This window comes from Pempheris klunzingeri, chromosome 10 (genome assembly GCF_042242105.1).
Source record: "Pempheris klunzingeri isolate RE-2024b chromosome 10, fPemKlu1.hap1, whole genome shotgun sequence".
Taxonomy (NCBI): Eukaryota; Metazoa; Chordata; class Actinopteri; order Acropomatiformes; family Pempheridae; genus Pempheris; species Pempheris klunzingeri.
This window is the reverse complement of record NC_092021.1, coordinates 21867790-21889819: the sequence shown is the minus strand read 5'-3', so window position 1 is coordinate 21889819 and position 22030 is coordinate 21867790. Positions and strand designations below refer to the sequence as shown.

Below are 22030 nucleotides of genomic sequence, written 5' to 3'. Positions count from 1 at the left end.
GCCAAATTTTGTTGACAGAATATGAACAACATGAACAGAAATGGATCAAATTGCAGAGTTAAGGTACAAAAACAAAACAAGGGATCACCTATATTAATCGGATGAGGTAGTAATCTATCTATCTATCTATCTATCTATCTATCTATCTATCTATCTATCTATCTATCTATCTATCTATCTATCTATCTATCTATCTATCTATCTATCACCTTACACTGGATTGTGTGTGTTTCTTTATCTCTCTCTCTCAACATAACTTTGGCTGTGTGCACTTTCCCTTTAATCAATTATCTATTTTTATCTTAAATTGCAAAACGTTTCCCCTATTTGCTCCATTATAATCAATAATGTTATTATTGTTGCTGTTATTTTCATTTGAATTATCGTCACAATTGTTGTAGCTGTTACTTCTACTTCATCTTCCGCCTCATATCTGCTGTTGAAACCTCGCCTTGTGCTGTTTTGGAGTTTCAGCGGAGCTTGTGTGTGTGTGTTTTCTGTATCTGTATGTGTGTGTGTGTGTGTGTGTGTGTGTGTCTTTCTGTGTGTTCGTGCGCGCGCAGCCTGGGCCGTGCGCTGGAGGCTTATGGTAATTGCGGTCTCCCGACTGGCCTTCTGGGTAGAGTCTGCGCGAGTGGGAGTGGAGCGAGTCGCTCGGTCTCGGCAGCGTTCATCCATTCTGTGCGGCACTCCCCGTACAGCTCCGTGCGTCCTCGGTGCGAACCGGGCTGTTCTCTACGCTCCTCGAAGAAAACGCGGGACGAAAAGCCACACGGAATAACCCTCAGCAAACCCTCCGAGACGCGGATTCCGGTGTGCGAGAGGACATGGAGTGACGGAGAGCGGGAGAAAGGGGCTTTTTCCGAGGACGGCGTGCTCCGCTGAAACCCAACATGGCGCTGCTGCGAGGATCGGCCGAGCTGAATTAATTTCTCCGCGAGTCCGCCGACCTCGCCACCTGTATCCTTTGGGGGCCCGGGCCGCACGGCGCGTTGGCTCTCCGACTTAAAGGACCTTAACGGATTTTCTTTTGTGGATTTCTAAACATCCTGACGTTTGTTTTTCCTCCGCGCAGGATCTTTTTTTTTTGTTGCTTTATGGCAACCCAAGTGACATTTACAGCAGCAAAAAAGTCCGCTTGAAATAAAGGGTAATGGATGAGAGTTGCCCGTAGACAATAGAACAAGGACTGAGAGCTTTATATGTGAGACTTGTTTGTTTCGTGACAAGTGGATAACCTGTTAGACACTTTTAGTTGTTTTTTTTTTCTCTTTGGCTGGGATTGTCTGTCTCCAGCAGGCAGGACCGTAACCGGGCTAGTCTACGTGCGCACGGATCCCTGTCCTCCTAGTTAACTTGGGGGAAAAACAGGAAAAAGGCGTGAGTTGAGGCGCACGGAACGACGGCTGGAACTGGCACCAATTAACCAGGTGAGGCAATGAATGGCAAATAATACTGTATTTTCTTTCGCTTGTGTCTTTGGCGAAGTGAAATCCCCTGTGATGACAGAAAACGCACAGTGCTCAGTTTCTTTAAAATAGTATCCGGCTGTAAGAGCCAAGGTGCTTCTAAAGGATCCCGTGTTTTCATCCAGTGTGTTTTTTTTTTTTAATCAAAGAGTCTTCTTGTGGGGTGAATGTAAACGCGATGGCCCGGTGTTGTGCGCAGAGACTGTGAGAGGATCGGCCACTTCTAAGAATAGCGCATAGGGTGGTCTTTGTGCGTTTCGGCGGGGCAGTGGCATGTGGTTGATAAATAACACACGCGCACACACGTAATGATCCGACCGTGAGCTTGGCCTTTTTACAACTGTCCTGTCAACCGGTCCGAGGTGAGAAGGACGTCCCAGAGATTAGCGGACTTGAAAGTGGCGCCGTCCTCGATGGTGAATATTCAGGCTTTTCGCACTCCGTGGAGTGACGACGTGTGTGAGTGCCTGTGGGGCGAGGGTGGGAGTGTGTATGTACGCGTGTGCGTGCGCGCACACGGAGCTTCTGCGCTAAACAAGGTTACGGAATTCAGCCTCGCCCTGCCAAAGGGAAGCGAGCGGCGCTGCTCCGTTTATACACGGTTCAGTTCAGTTGGAGGGCATCCCCGCCGTGTGTGTGTGTGTGTGTGTGTGTTGGTGTGACAGCTGAGAGTGTGTGTGTGTGTGTGTGTGTTCGTGGGGGACGTTTGGGGGGGCTTTGTTTGGACAGAGTGGACGTTGATCGGTCGTTTCATCAGTCCCAAAGGTGGTGTTGGGGAAAGGTGTTGTGTGGGAGAGACGGCGGGTGAGGAGGGAGGGGAGGGCAGGACGGGACTGCACCGCTCACCTTACTGTCTAGTTGACGGAAACCGCTCTGGCATCGTGCCACCACACACACACACACACACACACACACACACACACTGCTCATGTCTTGCAGGTGTTCTCCGCTATGACTTTGCGCTGCGGCGTGTTGTCTCCCACTCTTGCACGCAGTCTTTCAGGATGACTGGTCCTCTTTGCACTGCGGGGTAAATCTCCTTTAGCGCACGTAGGACCGATGTAGCGCCAGTTGGGACCCCTGTTCCCCCCCTGCGGCTCCGCTACGCGCTGCTCTCTGCCAGAGAGACTTTTAATATCATTAAAGAATAGTTTAAAAGTGATACTCATTGCTGTCACTGCCATTTCTTCACTGCTTCAGTGGCTTTTTTTTTTTTTGAGCTCTTGAGGGATCTAAAACCCACTTTACAATTCGACATCAAATCCACTCATTTCCACACCACCAGCATAAACTTTAAAACATTCATATTTACTTCCTCTACAGTCGCCTCGCTCCGCACCGTGGTGGGTGGCAGCGATCAGTAGGAACCACTTCTTATAAAGTTCCTATTTAATTGAAACAAGCGCTGCAGGGCGTGTTGGATGTGCTCCAAACTGAATCGTCTTCCCTAACGATTCTTTAGAGCTCCTGCGGGCTACGTAACCTGCATTTCACGACCAGCAAAGCAGCGTTTAACCGAGACGTTTTTCCTTAAAATGAGTGGATCAGGACCGCAGGAGAACGGCTCCTATCTCAGGAGTCCCCCCCCCTCCCCCCTTCCTCTCCGTGCCGTCGTGCCTGCCGCCTGTCCTGGAGCCACACAGGCACTAATTAGGGGACGCTCTCTTAGGACGATCGATGTGCCTCATATTGGCTGGCTCCAGCTCATTGACGAGCTTAGTGAGGGAAGCAGCTACTAAAAGACCACTTCAGCCCCGGCAGCCAATCGGCTCAGGATGTACAGTGGAGAGAATCGCTCATAACGCGGACGCACGGGCAGGTTGGGAGAGCAGGACCTCGTGTTGGGACCTTTCGAGGGAACGGAGCAGGAGATTAACTAGTGGGGGGGTGGAGGGGTGGAGGCTACTTCAGGGGAGCGGATTTGATGCAGAATAAAAGCTTTAATTGTATTTAAACTCAACCTCTGTTTCTGATGGTATGGCAAGGTGGAGGACACTGTTCATACTTCCACCTTAAAGCTACACTGGAGATCTCACAAAGCCACGTGTCTAATTGTTTACCACATTGTCCAACTAACACATTGTTATGCTGTGAGGAAGCTTTGCTCCACTTGCTCTCCTTGGATTTGGTTTGTTTCGGTGGCAGTGGTGACATTTAGGGGCTGTAGTGCGTCGTGACTTCAGGTTGAGTCAGACCTGTGGGTTTGGATCGCCCTCAGTAGTGGGTTTTAATCTCGTTTGGCATTTCTGGTTTCCATCCTATGGATTTCTTACCTTAAAAAACAAACAAACGGAGATCGTGTAGTTTGCAGCCATAGTGGAGGAACAATCTGACTCTCAGATCCATCCTCCTGTCTCCTCTTGGTAACCCACAAACTTTGGAGCAAAGAGAGCCGCGCACATGACATGGCCTTTTACACTGCTAATGTCTGATGTTTTGGTGATAGAGCCAGTTTCCCATGTGGTGCATGTTGTGGAAGCTTCAGACCAATACTTCACATTTTGTGTGGGCCGAGTTTATTTATAGTGGAAGGCGTCAGACTGTTTTGCGCATCATTTTTCCACTGTGCGCCGTGATGTCAGTGTGGGGCTGATCTGTTTTCCAGGTGTTGGAGCACAGAGGGGGAGGGCCGCTTACCATAGATTGACATACTGACTTTCACCCCGTTTCTCTCCCTCTTTTTCATGCCAGAGGACTTTGCACTTCTTCCAAAAACTGCGCTTTATTACCCAGGCCAAAGTGGAGTTCAAGGGTGGTCCTCAGACAAAACAGATCTCATTCAGATCTGATTTAATTCACTATAAATCACACATGCTCTTAAGTAGAAATATGCTGAAATGGCTGGTTTCTAATCTGAGGTTTCCCTTTCACCTCTTTCGGCCTGGACTCTGTCACACATTCCAAATCGACAAAATACTGTGTGATCTCAGCGATCTGAGCCTTAAATGCCCCCCTTTTTTTTTTTTTTTTTTTACAGCACTTTATGGTGAAATTCACAGTTGTTAAGACTTTGAAGATGCATGCGTGTTGAGGCACCTGATGTGTAGCACCAGCCTCGTGCCTGCTGGGGCATATTGTCATGCTGAGTGATGTGTGACAGTGGATGTGTCAGCGTGGTGCCCTGTGGGGTGGCTGGAGGGGGGGAGGGAGGAGGAGGGGGGGGGGGGGGGGTCTGCTGCGTGTATAGGAACAATCACACCACCTCCATTTTAAACCCATTAACCTGCTGTTTGTCCGCTTTTCTAATCTGAAATCAATAGGGACCACGCGGGGAATATTATACACAGAAAGAGAGCACGTCAATAAAAACACGGGACCGCTTTTGCTCGGCAATCCTGCTCTGATATGTGGGACTAAATGCAGGGAAATTGGTAAAATCCGTCAAAAGAAATGTCCCTGTTTCATATCCAGTCGAGACATGAGGTCTGTTTTATCGTTGTCGCGCTTGTTTTTTGGTTGTTTTTTTTTTTTTTAAACCCCCGCCTCTCTTACTCACGATGTAAAACAACAGCCTCGTTGCTGCCGGTGCTGCACACGCTGCTGAGGCGAGGTGCGTGTGAACAAAAGCGGAGGCACGGCAGAGAGCCGAGGAGAGATCGGTTTTCCAGGCGCTGCGCAGCTCCCGGAGGAGACGTCACGGTTTGATTGAAGCTACGCTCCGTGCTGGCCTCCCGGGACCTCGCGATGAAACGAGAGAGCCCTCCTCCCCTCCCCTCCCCTCCCTCCTCCACTCACCCCCCCTCTCCCTCCCTCCCTCTCTCTCTCAGCGCTCCACAAAGCTTTTTGTTTCGACGAGGTCTGGAGCGCACGGATCACTTCCCTGCAGAGATGTATCGGCCCCCAGTATCGTTTCACCGGCACAGAGGCGGTCAGGACGGGCAAAGCGAAGCACAGCTCACATTATTCTACTCCAGCAACTATCTGTCATGTTGAAACTGACATTTCCGCAGCCGCTTGCGCACTGGTGTTTGTCTCTTAGTTCCTCTCCACGTCTAGTGTTTGTTACTCACGTCTCCAAAAGCAACATTTGGACTTTTTTTGTTTTTTGCTGATAAATGTTAGATGCAGGGACCTGGCGTGATGTGAAGGAGGGACTGTATTTAAAATCAAAATCTCGCTTTGATTGCGTTTGGTTCTCTGACCTCGCTCTGGCCTATTGGAAGATTGATTTAGCAGCGCAGTAATGATGACACACCTCACCTCCCTCCTCCGGGTCTCTGCAGGCTCAGTCTTGATCAGGCCTCCTCGTTTGTTTTTAGATGTCGGTGCCTCGGGCATCTATCTGTCTGACGAAATCCCACATACACTTGGCAGAGCAGCGGGGTGATGGCGATAGGAGTTTATTACACCAACCGTCTTCAAAGCAGGAATGTGTTATCTGCCGTCTGGATGGCACACCGCTGGCTGCATGTTGGCTGTATATTAAAGCTTTTGACCTTCCAGTGTGGGATCGTCGCCAGGCTCCATACCACTCCAAGTAAACACCTAGAGGTAAATTTTTTGGGGGGAAGATTAATTTGTAGTTTTCAACTTATGGGATCCCATTCTCACCGGAGTAATTTCCTCATGTCACTCTAATGTGTGCGACCCTTAAAAAGTCAGAAATCTAGGCTATGTCAGAGGTGTGGAGGCTTAGGTTTACCTCACACTGATTCAGCACCTGTTTAAACTGACATTCATGTAGCCTAATTTAGGGCTTTACGCACCACCAATAATTAAACTTCCTCTTTAAACAGACTGTTCATGGTGGTGGTGGTGGTGGTGGGGGGGGGGGCATATGCAGAGGAGGGGGGGCAGTCAGTCCTTCAGCGCCATTAGGAACATCCAACACATGAAAGCAATACCAACATTTCAAAAGAAAGTCAAGAAACCTCCGGTAAGCGCGGGTCGACTCATGCATGCACATCCCTATTACAATCGGGTCCTTTGGTGGCATAAAGGGCCATTTAGTCCCCATTTGGCCCGGGCTGAATAGAGGCAGTTCAGCAGCCGCCGCCCGGACCCTAGTGACAGCACGAGGGGCCTCACAATGTCGCCGTTGTTGACTGCCGTGCTGCCGAGGGGAGGAATTGAACCGCGCACCGACTTGCATGCGGCTGTGCAGCGGCCCAGGAGGACGCAGGGGCCCCTTGTTTACAGCTCGGTCGCTAATAATGTGACAGCTGAAGAGACGCCGCTGGTTCTTTCCAGCTCTGTGTCACTCTTCGGCGTTTATCTCCTCTGCCTCTGCCTCCCTCAGCCTGCCTCTGTTCGGTCTGCACAGCCCTGTTATATCACAGCTGCGCTGACAAACAGTGCGCTAACTGCTGCTTTCCATAGATTGCACTCTTGAGTCTACATTGAGATGATCAATTGGACCATTTGGCACACGTCAGCCTGATAATCAATAACAATTAAAAGTGGGCACCCCTCCCCTTTCTCTCTGTCGGTGCTGGGTGTTGATGTTGGTGAGAGTGCGGCCCTGAGGCCGTGCTCAGTAGGCAGCCTGGAGTTTTGGTCCGCGTGTATTTTTTTTCTTCTCCAGATTTGTTCCCGCTGGTTTCTACTTTGCTCACCGGCTTTGTGCGCTGAATTCCTCTTCCTTTCGGGCACACATGGTGTGCGTGTGTTTGCGCGTGTGTACGAGCGCGCCCGCATTTAATCCGTGTTTATGCCCACCCCACCCCCGTCTCTGCGGAGATTATCCTGCGTCATACTGCATTTTTTTTTTTTTTTTTTAGAGCTGATCGGAGCTCTGCGCTCCAGAGAGCTTGGCAGGGCTCCAGGGACAAAGAGCGAGAGGTTGTCTCCGCTCCCGTCACACAGACAGACCCACATCTTCTCAGTTCCCCGTTATGGCACCGAGCAGACTTGCAAAAAACCTGATCGACCATGAACGCGGGAGAAGTTGTGTGAATGGTTGATGTCGTGGGGGTTCTTTTTAAATGTGGACCTGCGTTTCTAGTTGGTAATGCATCAACGGAGGACAGGAAGTGATCCAGCCACCTTCCCAACTCCGCCGTCCGCCCTCTGCCTCTCCCACACACTCATGTCAGCTAAACGCACGCAGGGAAGAGGGAGGCCTCGGCCCTGGAGGACATGATGAGCGCTGCAGGTGCGTTACAGCGGGTCACGGAGAGTTCACATCATTGTCGTCAGGAACAGGGAGGGACGAGATCGAAAAGCGAGTTGGTTTTCTCCCCCTCTTCCTCTCCCCTATTTTTTTTTTTTATCAGTCTGTCCTCGTGTCATCGTCTGCCCCCCCTCCCCCTCCTCCTCCTCCTCCTCCAAAAGGCGCACAATAGCGAAATACAGAGCCACGAGGTTCCGCTAAAAACACCCGGTGGTTTTCTGTTTAATGGTGCGAGTCGGGGCTCCGCTCCAGCGGTCTGGTTTATAAACGCAGCTCTGACCGCTGCGCTCCCCCCTCCCCCCTCCTCTCCCCCCCCCCTTCCTCCTTCCCCCTGCCTGCTGCTGCTGCTGCTGCTGCCGCCGACCAGCATGATGGATTGGACGGCCGTCGGGAGTTGTTTGTTGCGCAAACTATTCTTAGCAGAGGGGATGAGCGTCAACACGCTGCTTTCCCCTCCTCTCCCATCTTTCCCCTCCTCTCCCATCTTTCCCCTCCTCTCCCATCTTCCTTCCCCGTCCCTCCACTCATGATGTGACACTTTGGTAGGATTTCTTCCCAGAATATCCTCAAAGCACCCAGTTTATAGGCTACTAATGCAAGACAACCAAACATCCAGGAGAAAAAACTATTTATGTCCAGACTTCACTGAAATTATAGGTGAGATTTAAAAAGTGTGCGTGTCCACTTAAAGCCCTCTCTTTCCCAGACTTAGTTGTAGATGTGAATATCTTTTGTTTTAAGTATTGTGAGCTGTGCCAGCTTCCCAGATGGTTTCCTATAATGTTTTGTGTTGTGTCTTGAAGCCATTTGTCTGTAGGCCTGTTCATATGTTGAGGAAGGAAGGTTTGGACCGGATTCAGACAGCCTCTCCAGCACCAAAAAAAAAAAAAAAAAAGTTTAAATGCAGCTTTAAAAAAGCGCCGTGCTGTCAGTGTGGTTACAGCTACTGATGACTAAAGAAGCCTGCATCTCTCAACTTGGCCTTTTTCATTCTGTCATACTGTTTTTCTGAGAGGGGGGGTTGTATTGAGGAGGGGTGGTTTTATTGTTTAAATTACAAATGCACTGCATGTTTAAATCAAAATCACACACAATCGACAAAATAGCGTGTCTGGAATAAGGACCACGATGCGACAGCCTCTTAAAATTAAATCAATTTAGTCCAATTTACATGTATAACAATATATAAAATGAAATGTATAAAATAAAACGTGAATATTCGTGGCATTTATTTTATTCCTCATCGACAAGATTTCCCCCCTGGCTACTGAGATTGTACAAAATATTATCATTGTTGTGCACCCATCCCCCCCCCCCAAAAAAGCACACAAGCATTTAGCAAACGCATCACAGGCTGGTGGTAACACAGTGACCGATGGAGCATCTTCTTCCCCTGCGATTTGGCGCGATCTTGATTAGTTTTGAGTGCGCAGCTCAGGACCTTGTCCGCGCATCTAAAAGCTGAATTTTATTCCAGGCGGTGCACGCAGTGTGCTGTCAAGTGCTTGATCCTGACCTTGAGGCCCAGCGCAGCCTCTCATCTCTGCTGGACTGCTATTAATTTCATGGAAATGACGGATGCCGTGGCCGCGCCAACCACTCGGTCACCTGCACAGTGTGGGCACGTTGAGGAGTGAATGACGGGCCTGAAGACGCGAAATGGTGTTTTTTTTTTTTTATGTACTGGCCTGTAGAAGAACCGAGTTTCCTCTCTCAGTTGTCCCCCAGCTGCTTTTGTGGAGAAGCAACACAGACGTAGGGTCATGTTTAATAAATACGGTGAGACCGGAAATGTCCATAAAGGCATCATGTCGGTGGATAAATGCGTCTGTGTGAATCATGAAAATATGTTTGTCTCACTGAGCGCAAGAGGAGCCTGTGTGTGTGTGTGTGTGTGTGTGTGTGAGTGTGTGTGCGAGAGAGAGAGAGAGAAAATCGGGTGCATGTGTCGCTCCAGGAAATACAGGAAACGGGAGTGATGTGATTTCTCAAAGATGTCTGTGTGATTTGCAGAAACTCGTGCACGTGGCTGCGCACACATTTCACATTTGCACTGTGGCTCTTCTCCCCGCTTCAGTTCCGTCACACGCGGATGTTGTTGAAGCAGGACTGGCCCCGAGGAGCCGGGTCAGGGGGGGGCGCTGGTAGGGGCGGGGGGTGGGTGGGAGGGAGCGCCGGGGCAGGGAGGAGCCGTGCCGAGGGGCCCGCAACAGGCTGATTAATGGGCCCCGGGTCACGGCAATAAAAGTGGCGTGCCAGCGGCGCGGCAGCGAGGCTCTGAGGCGTTTCTCTGCGATGATCGAGGAGCCGAGTGTCTCTGCTGCTCTCAGCACTGCCGAGCATGGCGAGTCTTCAATATCTCTTCTCAGAGGCTCTTCTCTCTCTCTCTCTCTCTCTCTCTCTCTCTCTCCCCCCCATCTCATTCTTGCACTGGCTCCCCTAGCAGAAATACCCACCATAAAGTCTCATCAAGTCTAATATTCACACTTACAGATTCCATTTTTAAACAAAATCTGCCGAGTAGGAACAATAATTTGGCCATTTCCCTGTTGTTATTTCACCTGAGGATTCTGAAACAGCCTCTTGAAATTTGGCAGACCACTCTGTTAGTATTAAGATGCCACTTGACTAACCGAGGCTCAAAAGTTTTCAGTGATATCTCAGTTTTGCCCTTTGTGAATTATGAAATCCAGTTTCTTTAACTTTCTTTTTTTACCTGCATTTTTCCCTCACAAGATTGCGATATCCCTCACTCAGTCATGCAGAAGCAAGGTCTCACTAAGATATGAATCAATATAAGTCAATAAAGTTGACTTAGTTAGTTGTGTTACTAACACACACTCGAGGTATTGCACAAATACGTATTTTTGAAAAATAGATTTGGGTTAGCCGCTTAACCAAAATCATATTTTGCTCTGGAGAGTCATTTCTTTCTATCTTTTATTTTAAGAAAAATGTTAAATCCAGCCTCATCAGCACCCAGCTGATAAAAGCACTGATTTAATGTTTAACACCAATTATTGAATTTGTCATCTTGTAAATTGTTGCTCTAATGAATAATTGATAACAATCTTCTTGTAACCTATTTCGTATCTTAAAATACAGGTTAGTTATGCTCCAGTGTTTTTAAAGAAATTCAAATGTAAACACAATATTTTCAGATTAATGGTAATGTCACACTTAAAGGGAACTTGGTGTTTTTGTTGATAGATTTTCAAAAAAATAACCCTCTAAGAAACAGTTTTCCTTTTCATGGTCATGTTAGTTGCATATATTGTCTCTTTCTGTCTTGCATACCATACTTTTGCGTGTGTTTGTTGGTGTGAGTGTTTGTTGATCCGTTGCTCCGTGTTGGCGGGCGGTAAATGGTCTCCCACCGAAGTGGTCTCTGATGTATAATCTCTCCGCGCTTCGCTGGCTGAGGCAGCCGAGAGTGCAGGTCAAAGAGGGCACAGAAAAACCAGTGTGTGGGGAACGTGACTGAATAGACGGAGCCCCACAATGCACGTCTAGCCCACAGGGTGAGCAGGAGGGGGACAGGAGGATGGAGGGGGGGGTTGCAGAGGGGTGTTGACGGATGGGAGGGCAGGAGAGGGGAGGGCAGCCCACACAGTGCTTTCATCTCCAGTGACTACTTCAGTGGATGTGTGTGTGTGTGTGAGTGAGAGAGAGAGGGAGAGAGAGAGGAAGGGTGCGATAACTGTAGCGAACAGTGGCATTATCTTTTTTTTTTTCTTTGTACCTTTGGCCTACTCGCTGTGCCCCATTTCACTTCCACATCGCTGTGCCTCCGCGTGTTGATATATTATTCAGATTTGCATGCCTCAGTACTTAATTTCTATGTAATTTCTCGTTTGGAGATTTTATAAACAGACATTTTTGCCCTGTCAAATATTTTTTGGCAAGGGGATTACAACGGAGCTGTGGTGTGTGTGTGCTTGTGTATGGCAGAGCCAAGACACTGACAGCTAACTGTTTGCTCATCTCCACAGGGCAACATCTGTTCGTGATGTCGATGCTGAGACACAAACCAACCTGGAACTAAGACAAGGGAACCACATCACACAAAACATGGCAAGTCCCCATGCTTGTCCTCAGTACCATTTACTCATTTGCTATTCACTATCTGGAAATAAACACTTGGTCCGTTTCACTATGTGCATGCACACAAGTAATGTAGAACACTAGGAAATATCTTTTTGTGCTTTGGTTAGCAGAAACTGTTTTAGAGTTCATGCTTTCAGTGTCATGTTTCCAAATTTTCTTTTAAAGATCTGTTTCCTGTGGTGATAGTCACATTTACTTCTCTAGTTTCCACTTTTTGCTGCAGGTGGATGCAAGGTTGACGCCACTGGCAGCGATGGGGCTGGACCGAGGCACTCTGATGCACGATGGTCTTCGCCTCCATAGCGGAGTTGTTTATCCAGGGATAAGAGCACTGCCAGCGGAGAAGAGCCGAGAGGGGCCCACCCTCCCCCTCACTTATAACAGGGATGGTCTCCCAGAGCTCATCTACAAGCCTGATGGCCCTCTGGACAGTCGTAAGCCCACTAATGGATACCTGGGCCTCTATAAGGGCACACATCCAAATCTCCACAAGCCTATGCTGGTTCCTGGAGCTGAAAGTCTAGGCTTGGAACGCAGAGTAGGGCCTGGAGAAAAAGCATCTGAACTGGGCTTGGCAAGTGCTGGTGGCAGCTACCTCCGCCTGCCGTGGCTCAGCCCCTACCCTGAAGCGAGCATGTATCCCTTCATGGACACATCCAAGTATGCGGCTCTAAACATGTACAAAGCCTCCTTGCTCAGCCAACCCAACCCCTATCTTACCCAGCACCTGGCCTACCCGTCTCTGTGTGCCGCCCAAGGGGGCAATGTTAACCCTGCTGCAGCCGCCTCTGCTGCTGAGAGACTCTACTTTATGCCCCCCTATCCGCCCTCTCCCATCTCTTCTCCCCTGGTGGCGCCCCCAATGAGGATTCCAGCTGTCACAGTGGCCCCCACATCACTGGTACACTGCCAGGACAAGGGGCTCGGTGTTGCACCTCCCTTTGCACAGCAGCTTCACCAACCTTCCCCTCATCCTCAGCACCATCAGGCTGCCATAGACAGGGACCGGTCCCCGAGCAGAAGCAGCAGACCAAGCAGACCTCCCTCCAGGAAGGGCTCTAGCAACAATAACAACAGTAGCACTAGCGGCACCAATAGTGGGAATAATAATAGTCTGCCTACTGATTCTTCTCCTCATCCATCTTCGCGCCTCCCCCAACCTCCCCCTCCTCCTGCCCTCATTGACAATTCACTGGATTTACAAAGGCCAGTTGCTAGAATAGGACCACCGCCCACCTCCACTTCTTCATTATCTGCCTCATCCTCATCCTCATCCACGCAGCCCATTCCTCATCCATTCTCTGTGAGCAGCATGGCATCAGATCAGCCCTCTCCTGCCCGGCCCAGCCCCCACAAACATAGGTCAAGAGATGGGGGATCTGATCACAGAGGTGTAGGGGTTGAGAGGAGACCCAGCAAGTCACCCTCTAGACCCACTTTTGAGAGGCCAGCTCACCAACCCCAAGCAACCAAAGACTCAGCAGAGAAGCCCTTGGATTTATCTGGAAGAATGCTGGAGTTTGGACTGCCTCCCAATGGATTCCCAGTTAAGATGGACAGTATTGCATCAGGTGCACGTTTTGGACTGCCCCCTAACAGAGAGCTTCTGAAGGAAAACTTGTCCCTCTCTCCCTCATCCCACCCTCACTCTGTGGTCAGCAGCACTTCTTCAAAGGTCCCAGAGAGGCCAGAGATGATCAGCACTTTACACTCCTCCTGGGTTGTACCTAGCCCGTCTCCTTCCCATACACAACACACATCAGGCTTGCCCCCCTCCCCAAGGCCTCATGCAGACCTGGGCCTTTCACAAGCCAAAGGTTCCTCACCCTCTGTCATCAAACACAAGGGTCTTGAGAGAGTACTCCCTCAGCAGCGTAGCTCATCCTGTCCAAGGATAGGGGAGCCCAACCATAATGTTTCTTCGAGTCAACACTCCTCACTGGTTGGCTCCAGGGCACTTTCTCCTAAACCCAATGGTGAGTGGGTCAAACACAGCCCCAGTCAATCAGAACATCCACCGGTTGTAAGCCACCACAGAGAGGGAACGGAGAAGTCCTCCCAGACCACGAAAAGAGGTGAAACGACTCCAGAGGTGTCATCATACAAGAGGCCCTGTTTAGAGAATGGTCATCCTCCTGGCCACCTTTACCTTCCTCAAAGTGACGCTTACCTGAACCACAGTTTGGCCTATGCCAATAGATATCTGCACTACCCCATTCCTGATGGCATGGCACTACACTCCTTGCCAATTACAGGGAAAGGCCCTGTCTACCCTCACCCAGTCTTGCTGGGCAGCAACAGCCTTTACCCAACCCACTTGGCAGCAAAACACCCTTTACCCTACCACAACCTCCCAGCTGGTCCAGGAGGGGAATACCTCACTTATAACTCACAGGAGATGGCCCATCCCCTGATGCAGACTCATTCAGACAACAAGCTGCCAGAAAGGGGAGATGCAACTCTGAAGCCCCAGGGACAGGAAAAATCCTGGGGAGCTGTTGAAGAATGCGGTGGCCACAGAGATCACAACATTGGGAAAGAGATGGGCGAAGGAAGCCAAATTAAGCCTGACAGGGAAGCAGGAGCACAAGGACAGGGTGGCAGTCAAAGCAAACCCCCCTCTTCCTCTGTAACATCCAGAGAAAAGATTGTCTGCATTGACCTTGTACACTCGGACACAGATATTGAGTCTACCCCAGCAGTCCACAAACAACCTTCTGCTGAGACCAGCACCAAGGTTAACCAAAATGAATGTTGTCATAGTAACCAAAATCTGACAAAGACTGACTATGAGCCAAAACACCAACACTACCTCCCCCAACCTTATCCAATCCACTCCAGACACAGCCCCACCCTGATGCCCAGTCACACTGATAGACAGCCAGAAGCCTCCTTTGGGAAACCAAAGGGTCTTCAGGACACTGGCTGTCCTGGGGTGACATCTAGCACATCTCCAACCTCTCCAGGGCAGGTCGCTCAAGCAGAGGAGAGCCCGGATGAATGGAGCCCAAGCCCAGACCCTGGAGACAATGACCAGAGCACCTTGCGCTGTGCTCGCACATCAGGGGAGCGCAGTTCTGGCAAGGACAAAGGGGACAGAGACAGCCGAGCTCGTCACTTCAGTCAGCGCAGCACAGATGTGGTGAAGGAGCAGAATGTGTGCGAGAGGGAGACTGAAAAGGAAGACAGCATTGTTGACCTAGGGGAGTCTCATGGAGAAGAAGCAGAAGAGGAAGAAGACGATGGTAGCCAGTCTTCATCTAAAAGCTCTCGTAGATCCAGTTTGGCCAAGAGGATCGCCAACTCCTCGGGCTACGTTGGCGATCGCTTTAAATGTGTCACCACTGAGCTGTATGCTGACTCCAGCAAGCTGAGCCGTGAACAGAGAGCTCTGCAGGTAAGACCATTAACACTTCTGTGTGTGTATATACATAGTGAAGGATATATTGGGCTCAAGTTGATAGTGAGCTGGAGAGGTCATTATGACCAATGTTTCTTATGTGCAGACATTTCAAACATACTTTCAGTTCTAACATCCGCGCAGAAATAAACCCCCATGGGCCACTGTCTTTATTCCCTCACTGCAATATTCATAGCTGCCTGTAGAACAAACCCCGCATGAAATAGGCATACTCTGCATTGACAACACAGTACAGAATAATATAAGTGCTCTCATGCTACTGTCCTGGCTATAGGCTTAACCTTCCCCTTAGTTTATCATTGTCTTAGTGAGCTGGTGCAAGGCCAGTTGAAGCCCTCTATCAGGGAGGGCAGTTCAAAGGTTAACCAGAGCTGCCATCTCTGTATGTTGATTAGTGAGCAGTCATTGTAAAGGTTATTTCTGTGCGTGCGTGTTTGTGTGTCCGTACGTGCCTGTCCTTGTGTGACTGCCTTGGGGCTAAAGCATGTGTTAGTGCTGACGGTGTGCTATTGAGCCATATACTGTAGTTCTAGAGCATGACTGTGGCAACCTCACAGTTCACACTGCCTTTGGCTATGCTTAACCCCAAGGTTGAGGGCAGTGGAGGGCTTGCAGTGTGCTTAAAATCCAGCAGCTGCCCTCTTTGGGGTTCCTCTAAGGCTTTCTGCATGCCCCCATCCACCGGTCGCTATCCTCCCCTAACCCTCCTCCCACGATGGCCTACGCTGCCCTGCCTGGTTGCTGTCCAAGTTCCAAATTCACCCCAACCGATTGGCTAAAAGACCCTCTCCTAACACACACATCGCACTACACCTATAAATGCACAATTGCAGCAACGTCCCCTACTCTTGGCCGTCATCCCATGTCATTCATATGCACACATTGAGCTAATAATTTTAGACTGTTATCTCTGGTTCCTAATGCTCAAATTTCAGCCCAGAAACACAAACAAACTCTATGCTGTATTACCCACTGGCTCAGAGGCAGATATGTTAATAGGTTGCACATGGCTGTCTATGTTGTGAACTTAACCCTAGAAAACTGTGGTTTTGTCTGTGTCATTCTTGTCGATGCATAGCTGCAACGCAAAGCTATCAAAGGCTGCATTTCTGGACATGTAAAAATTAGATCTAGAAGTCTGTTTGGAATAAAAAATAAATGAAATGAACTAAAACCGAATTAGCGTTATCAATCATGCTTATAATGAAGATATTGTTCTGATTATCTTTTTCAAATTTGTTATTCATGCAGTTCAGAAATTATTTGATAGTTTTGATGCAGTGTTAATTGACCTGTTGAGTCACTTTAATTTGATTGTGTTATTTTGTGGGATTGTGGCTACCTATTGTGTGTGAAGAAACATGTGGGGAACACAAATTCATTAAAAAAAAAAAGATGAAATGATGGACAGATATATTGAGCCCCCCCATTCTAATTGCTTAGATGGAAGTCATATCACGAGAGGGGAGTAATATAAGTCAACCTGCAGCTAACTGGGAGGTCAGTTCTTTACATTTCTTATCACATCTGCCTCTGATGGGCTCTGTCTCCTTTGTACTCTGTATCGCTGCACACTCCTTTTTTCCCGCTCCCTTCTTTCCTGTTTTTCATCTCCTCTCTCTGCCTCAGGGCTTAGATGTATATGTTTCTTAGCCATGTTTATGTTTCAGGAAGGGAGATGCCAGGACTTAAGCCCCAGAGCGCATGGACTCACAGTGGCTGCAGTAGTCTAATCTGTGTCTTGATGCCATGCTTGTGATTTATGTCTACCTTTTTTGTCCTGTGTGTGTTTGTGTGTGTGGGTTTAATTTCTTTGGCATTTTCTTTGATTTTGAGACAATGTGATTTCTGACGCAATTTTTGCTTCTGTAGCTGTTGAGGCCAGATTGAGGCTTAGAGAGGTGTGTATGCGGCGTGGGCAGACGATGAGTGGTTTTCATGGGCTTTTTCTGCATTTGTGTGTGTGTGTGTGCGCGCAGCGGGCAATGATGCGGTTCTCGGAGCTGGAGCTGAAGGAGAAGGAGGGCGGCGGTGTGTGTGTGTCTGCCTCGGCAGCAGCAGCAGCAGCAGCAGCAGGACGGGAGTTGGCAGACGGCCAACGCAGAGAGCGAGCACTGGAGCACTGCCAGCACACCACCAGGCAGGGAGAGAGAGCGGGTGAGTAACCCAGCACCGTGCACACGCTCGTAATGCACGCACAGTCACACACATGCATCCACTCTGCAAATGAACACTCGGAAAGGGACACACACAAACAATAGATGCGTGTACACACTCACATGCACTTGCAGCAAATGCTGAGGCAAGACCGGGTCACTCTAAAAAAAGACACTCTTCCATGCACGCACACACACACACACACACACACACACACACACACACACACACACACACACACACTCTCTTACACAAGCCAGGCAGCGCAAGTGAACGAGCCAGAAAGAGAGACAGAGAGGGGGAGTTTTATTTTCAAGAAGTCTTTTGTGCTTATCTGCGCGGAGAGACGATCGAGAGGGAGGGCAAGAGGAGAAGGAGGGGCAGAGATTGCGTGAGTGAGAGAGAGAGTGAAAGAGGGGGGGGGGTCGGTGGGTGAAAGCGGATGGGAGAGCGCAACGGAAAGAGAGGGGAGGAGGGGAGGAGGGGGAGGTTAGTTACGTTGGCTCAGAGCCCAGCTGTGTGTTGGAGCGAGGCCGCGGCTGACGTGTGAGCCTAATTATGGCATGGAGAGAGACAGAGACAGAGAGGGAGTGGAGGAGAGGGGGGGAGGAGAGAGGGGGGACAGAGTCACGCTCAGTGTGAGAAGGGCGTGGTGCGGTCATGCCGTGGGGGAGGACAGAGAGAGAGAGAGATGGGGGGGGGGGGGGGGGGTCACCGTGCGCAGCGAGTGCGCAGGATGTTTTCTTGCTTCTCCTCGCTGGAAGTGCGAGCGGCTGCACTGAAGCGTCAGCCCGCTGGCTCGGCTCACATCAGATTAAAAAGTCTTTACCCCATCAAAGTTTTACTGCCTGTCTTTAAAGCAGAATAAAAGCTGGCTGGTGTTTAACTGGCATTCTCCCTCTGTCAATCCCCCAACCCGTCTCACCCCCGCTCCTTGTTTTCCTGCTCTCTCTCTCCCTGTCTGTCTGGTTTGTGGTCCGTCTGCATTCTCTCCCCATGCGTCTGTCTCCCTTTCATCTTGTGTTGCTCATTTTGCCCCTGCCCGCTCCCCACCTCTTCCTCCCCTTTTCCATCCATCTGTCTCTGCTTTGCTCAGGTGTCCGGCCGGTGTATGCAAACAACAGGGTTCCAGTCCTCCAGAGGTGTGGGGTCCAGAAGGAGCCTCTGTCCCCAGGGCGCGGGGTCCGAGACGGGGGCAGAGGTGTCTGCCAGGGAGGGCTGAAGGATGGAGCCAGGAAGGTGATGCGGGAGTCTGAAGGAGGTAACTGTGTGCCTCCCACTTTGACACCAGCAAAAGGATACCCTGAAGAGGGGGCCTGCCCTGGCTTTGGACCTGGCAGGAAACGCTCACTCTGTCTCAAGACTGAGCAGGAGGACTTTGACAGGGAGGAAGGAGAGCAGGCGTCCCACCCAGAGAAAAGACCCAAGATTTCTACGGGTGAGGATTCATAAAACGTGCTTCGTCACTCATGTGCCACTTCCATTTTCCTCAAATCACCTACCCCTCTCTCTTCATCTGCCTTCCGTGGCTCTCTCTAATTCTTCCCTTCTAATTCTCATCCCGTGTTATGCTGAGCCCCGTCTCATCCCTTGTTCTTTTTAAAAAATCTTTCTATTCCTTTTGTCGCTTCCTCCTTTCCAATCAATTCCACCTTAAACCCGCTCCATCACAACCCCCCCCCCCCTTACCACTCTCTGTCCCATCTTTCGCTCTGTGTGGCAGCCAGCTCAGAGAAGTGTTTAATCCTGCCTTTGAGCGGAGTGCGAGAGAGAAGCGAGGAAGGGGGACAGCCATTCTCTCTCTCTCTCTCTCTCCTTTCAGCTCTGCCGTTCCTCCGCTGCGCTTACCCACCCTCTTCAAAGCTGCTCTTTTCTTCTCTTTTCATCTCCTTTCTTTTTTCCCTCATCTGTTTGGGTTCCCTTTTTTTTTCTGGCATGCGGTATCGCGCTTGCTCTCCCCGGCACTGGCAGACGAGTCAAATACCCGTCCCCCGTGAATTTCAGAGGAGAGAACTCTCCCTCTGCTACTCCGGTCTTTATTGCTTTGTGTCTCCGCCCGATTCTTGACTTCTCTTCCCCTTTTACTCCTCTGGCCGTCTGGCTGTCTGTCTCTCTGTCTCTCTGTCTGTCTGTCTGTCTGTTTCACATCCCACTCCCTCTCTGTCTTGCCTGAGTGCCTGTGTGAAATTGTAAGGCTTAAACAGGGTTTTACCAGCTATAAGAATATAGTGATTACTGGCCTTTGTTCTTTGTGCTATGTATGTACATACAGTAGGTTTGTGTGTTGCATAAGGAGAGAGTCGTGTCTTTTAAAGGGCGGAAACCCTAAAATGTCAACTCAAAGACACTTTGAAGAAAAACTGTTGTGTTTTAGGCTTTTCCACAATGTTTATCCACTGGGTTTTTAATGACCTACATAAGTGAAGGATGAGCATGTTCTCATCTAATCTTTTAACTGAGGTTAAAACTCGAGTTCTAGGCTATTTAGCTGTAAATGAGCGATGGCAAACGATGCAAATTGTGTGCTGATGTTGTCTGCAGATGAGCGTGAGCAGGCCGCTTCTGATGAAGATGACGACGAGGTGCGGAAGCTCAAAGTCTGCATTGAACTGAAGGGACTGCGACTCAGCAAGCCTGCTGCCGGAGCGGCTTCACCTGACGGGTGCCAAATCAAACAGGAGAGGGCGTGGCCTCAGGCCCGATTAGTCACCCCGGCCCAGAGCCTACGGGAACGCAAGATCAGGGCCGGTGAGCCGGAGGACAGAGCTGCAGTGCAGAGAGCCGAGATCAACAGGAAATGGGGCTGCGAGAAGCTACTTAATGGTAAGAGTGAACCGCCAGCCGTGCAAACCGCTGCTGTATCTCGGAGTTCAGCTAGGGTAACGGAAATCTATCTTTGGCTCACTTTTCACTTTCTTGTTGAGTTGTCTGTGTTTTGGGGGATTTCCCATGAGCCTTTCGGGGAGGGGCAGAGGAAATGAGGTAGGGGGTTACTTCCTTCTGCTAGAGGAAAGGCTGGGAATCAGAAACAGGACCTGGGGACTAAAAAGCTAAAAGGCGGCCCCCCGGTGGTTATGGGCTTTTTGTTCAGCTGGTCTTCTGCCGGCTCTGTGAGAGCAATGAAAGTGCGAATGAAGGAAGTGGCTGGTGGAGATATGCGTGGGCAGGTGTAGTGTGACTAATGTGTGATCAATGATTTTTTTTTTTCTTTTTTCCCCTCAAGAGCAGTCACAGAGAAAGGGAGGGCGGGGAATGTGTTTGTGTGTGTGTGTGTGTGCGTGCGTGCGGGGGGGACGGGGGGGTAACTTATTAAAACCAGGGCTTTCCCTTATTCATGTGCCCAAACTGAGGCAGAGGGAGGCACAGACGAAGGGAGAATAAAAGAGCAGGAGAGAGATTAAAGGAAGTGAATAAAGCAGGGGAGATTTTGGTTTTATGTTTCCTGCAGAAACCACAGGCCTTGATTGGCCACTGATTTTTTTTTTTTCTTCTTCTTCTTTTTTTTTTTTTGCTTTCACCTTTTTAGATAACATCACCTTGGCAACAGCTGTGTTTTTACAATGAATGTGGTAATTCCACTGTGCGTCTGTCAGGGCTGTCTGTCTTTCTCTCTCTCCTCCTCCATTTATTATTTTTTTTCAGGCTTCCAATAATCAGATAAAACACGTTCCGTTCGGTTAAGAATCCCACATCGCAAAATGTTTTTTTCCTGCAACGTGGGTTACATAGAAAGTGCATATGTTTAGCCATCATCAAGATAAAAGTAAATCAGTCAGATGAGAACCAATGAGGAAGGAAGTGAAATTATTCAAGTTCTATCATAGCGCCATCAGTCCTGGACCACATTTTTGAGAATAGAAATGCTTTGCAATGATCTTTTATGAGGAAATGTATTTCCATTAAGCTATTAAACAGCATTTTGACATTATGGTCTCGGGGGCAGATTTTTATTTCTGTGTGAATATGAACCAAAAGCTGAAACCACACAGTGCCACATTTGTTCACTACAGGGGTGTTTATGTGAGCCCGTATTGTGCGTGCAAGTGTGTGTGTTTTATTTTATTTATTTATTTATTTTCCTGAGCGAGCAGGCATGCTGCGCTCCCAGACAGCTCTGTGCGCTCATTAATAAACCAACAGAGGGTGAGAGATGGCCTTGCAGTACCTTCCCATCCTCCCCTTCCACTGAGCTCTCGCACTATCAGCCGCTCACTGTTGCCTTTCCTCTTCCCTCTCCTCCTGCTCCAGGAGTAGCTGCTTCTCCCCTTCCCCCCGGCCAACTGAAGGACAGAGCGCAACCGCTGGGCCCCTTCTCAGGTGACCGTGGCCTCAAGGAGCCCAGGAGGGGCCCCCCTTCTCCGACCCCGGAGCTGTCCGTGGGAGGCCCCCCTCTCCTCAAGCCCCGTCGCTATAGTGACACGGACAAACCCAAGGGCAAGCGGCCGTGCAAGACCAAACACACCAGTCAGAGGGAGCGCGAGCGGGAGAAAAGAAAAGAGGCCACACCTAACAGCCCAGGCCAGCATGGTATAGCTGATCTGGGAGCAGCTGAAGATGACAAGGTGAGTGCTGATAGGGTGTCGGGCTCCGATACGGGCATCTGGATGTTTGTAGCAGCGGAGTCTGTTTCAGTATGCCTGTCGGCGCCTCTGATTATGCAGCTGGGAGAGCGAGGGAGGGAGAGAGGAAGGAAGTATGTTTACAATGTTTAGAGGGCTGCTGGAGCTTTGACCTCCTTGTGCCCTTAGCGACTCCCTGCGGAGC

General features: G+C 49.7%; 1 protein-coding gene across 2 annotated transcripts in view; it reads left to right on the top strand.

Annotated features, from left to right (window-relative positions):
• The first annotated feature begins 653 nt into the window (after positions 1-653).
• The window catches only part of bcor (BCL6 corepressor), a 33162-nt gene continuing 11785 nt past the window's right edge, over positions 654-22030 (top strand). Inside the window, exons 1-8 of one of the 2 annotated variants that reach the window (XM_070837775.1) lie at positions 654-1430; positions 11574-11655; positions 11912-15085; positions 16553-16609; positions 17089-17266; positions 18363-18704; positions 19808-20089; positions 21515-21828. In XM_070837775.1, the coding sequence (XP_070693876.1) occupies positions 11653-11655; positions 11912-15085; positions 16553-16609; positions 17089-17266; positions 18363-18704; positions 19808-20089; positions 21515-21828 (4350 nt within the window). In that variant the 5' untranslated portion in view covers positions 654-1430; positions 11574-11652. The remainder of the gene's footprint in view (positions 1431-11573; positions 11656-11911; positions 15086-16552; positions 16610-17088; positions 17267-18362; positions 18705-19807; positions 20090-21514; positions 21829-22030) is intronic. The other variant, XM_070837776.1, reaches the window with a different exon arrangement.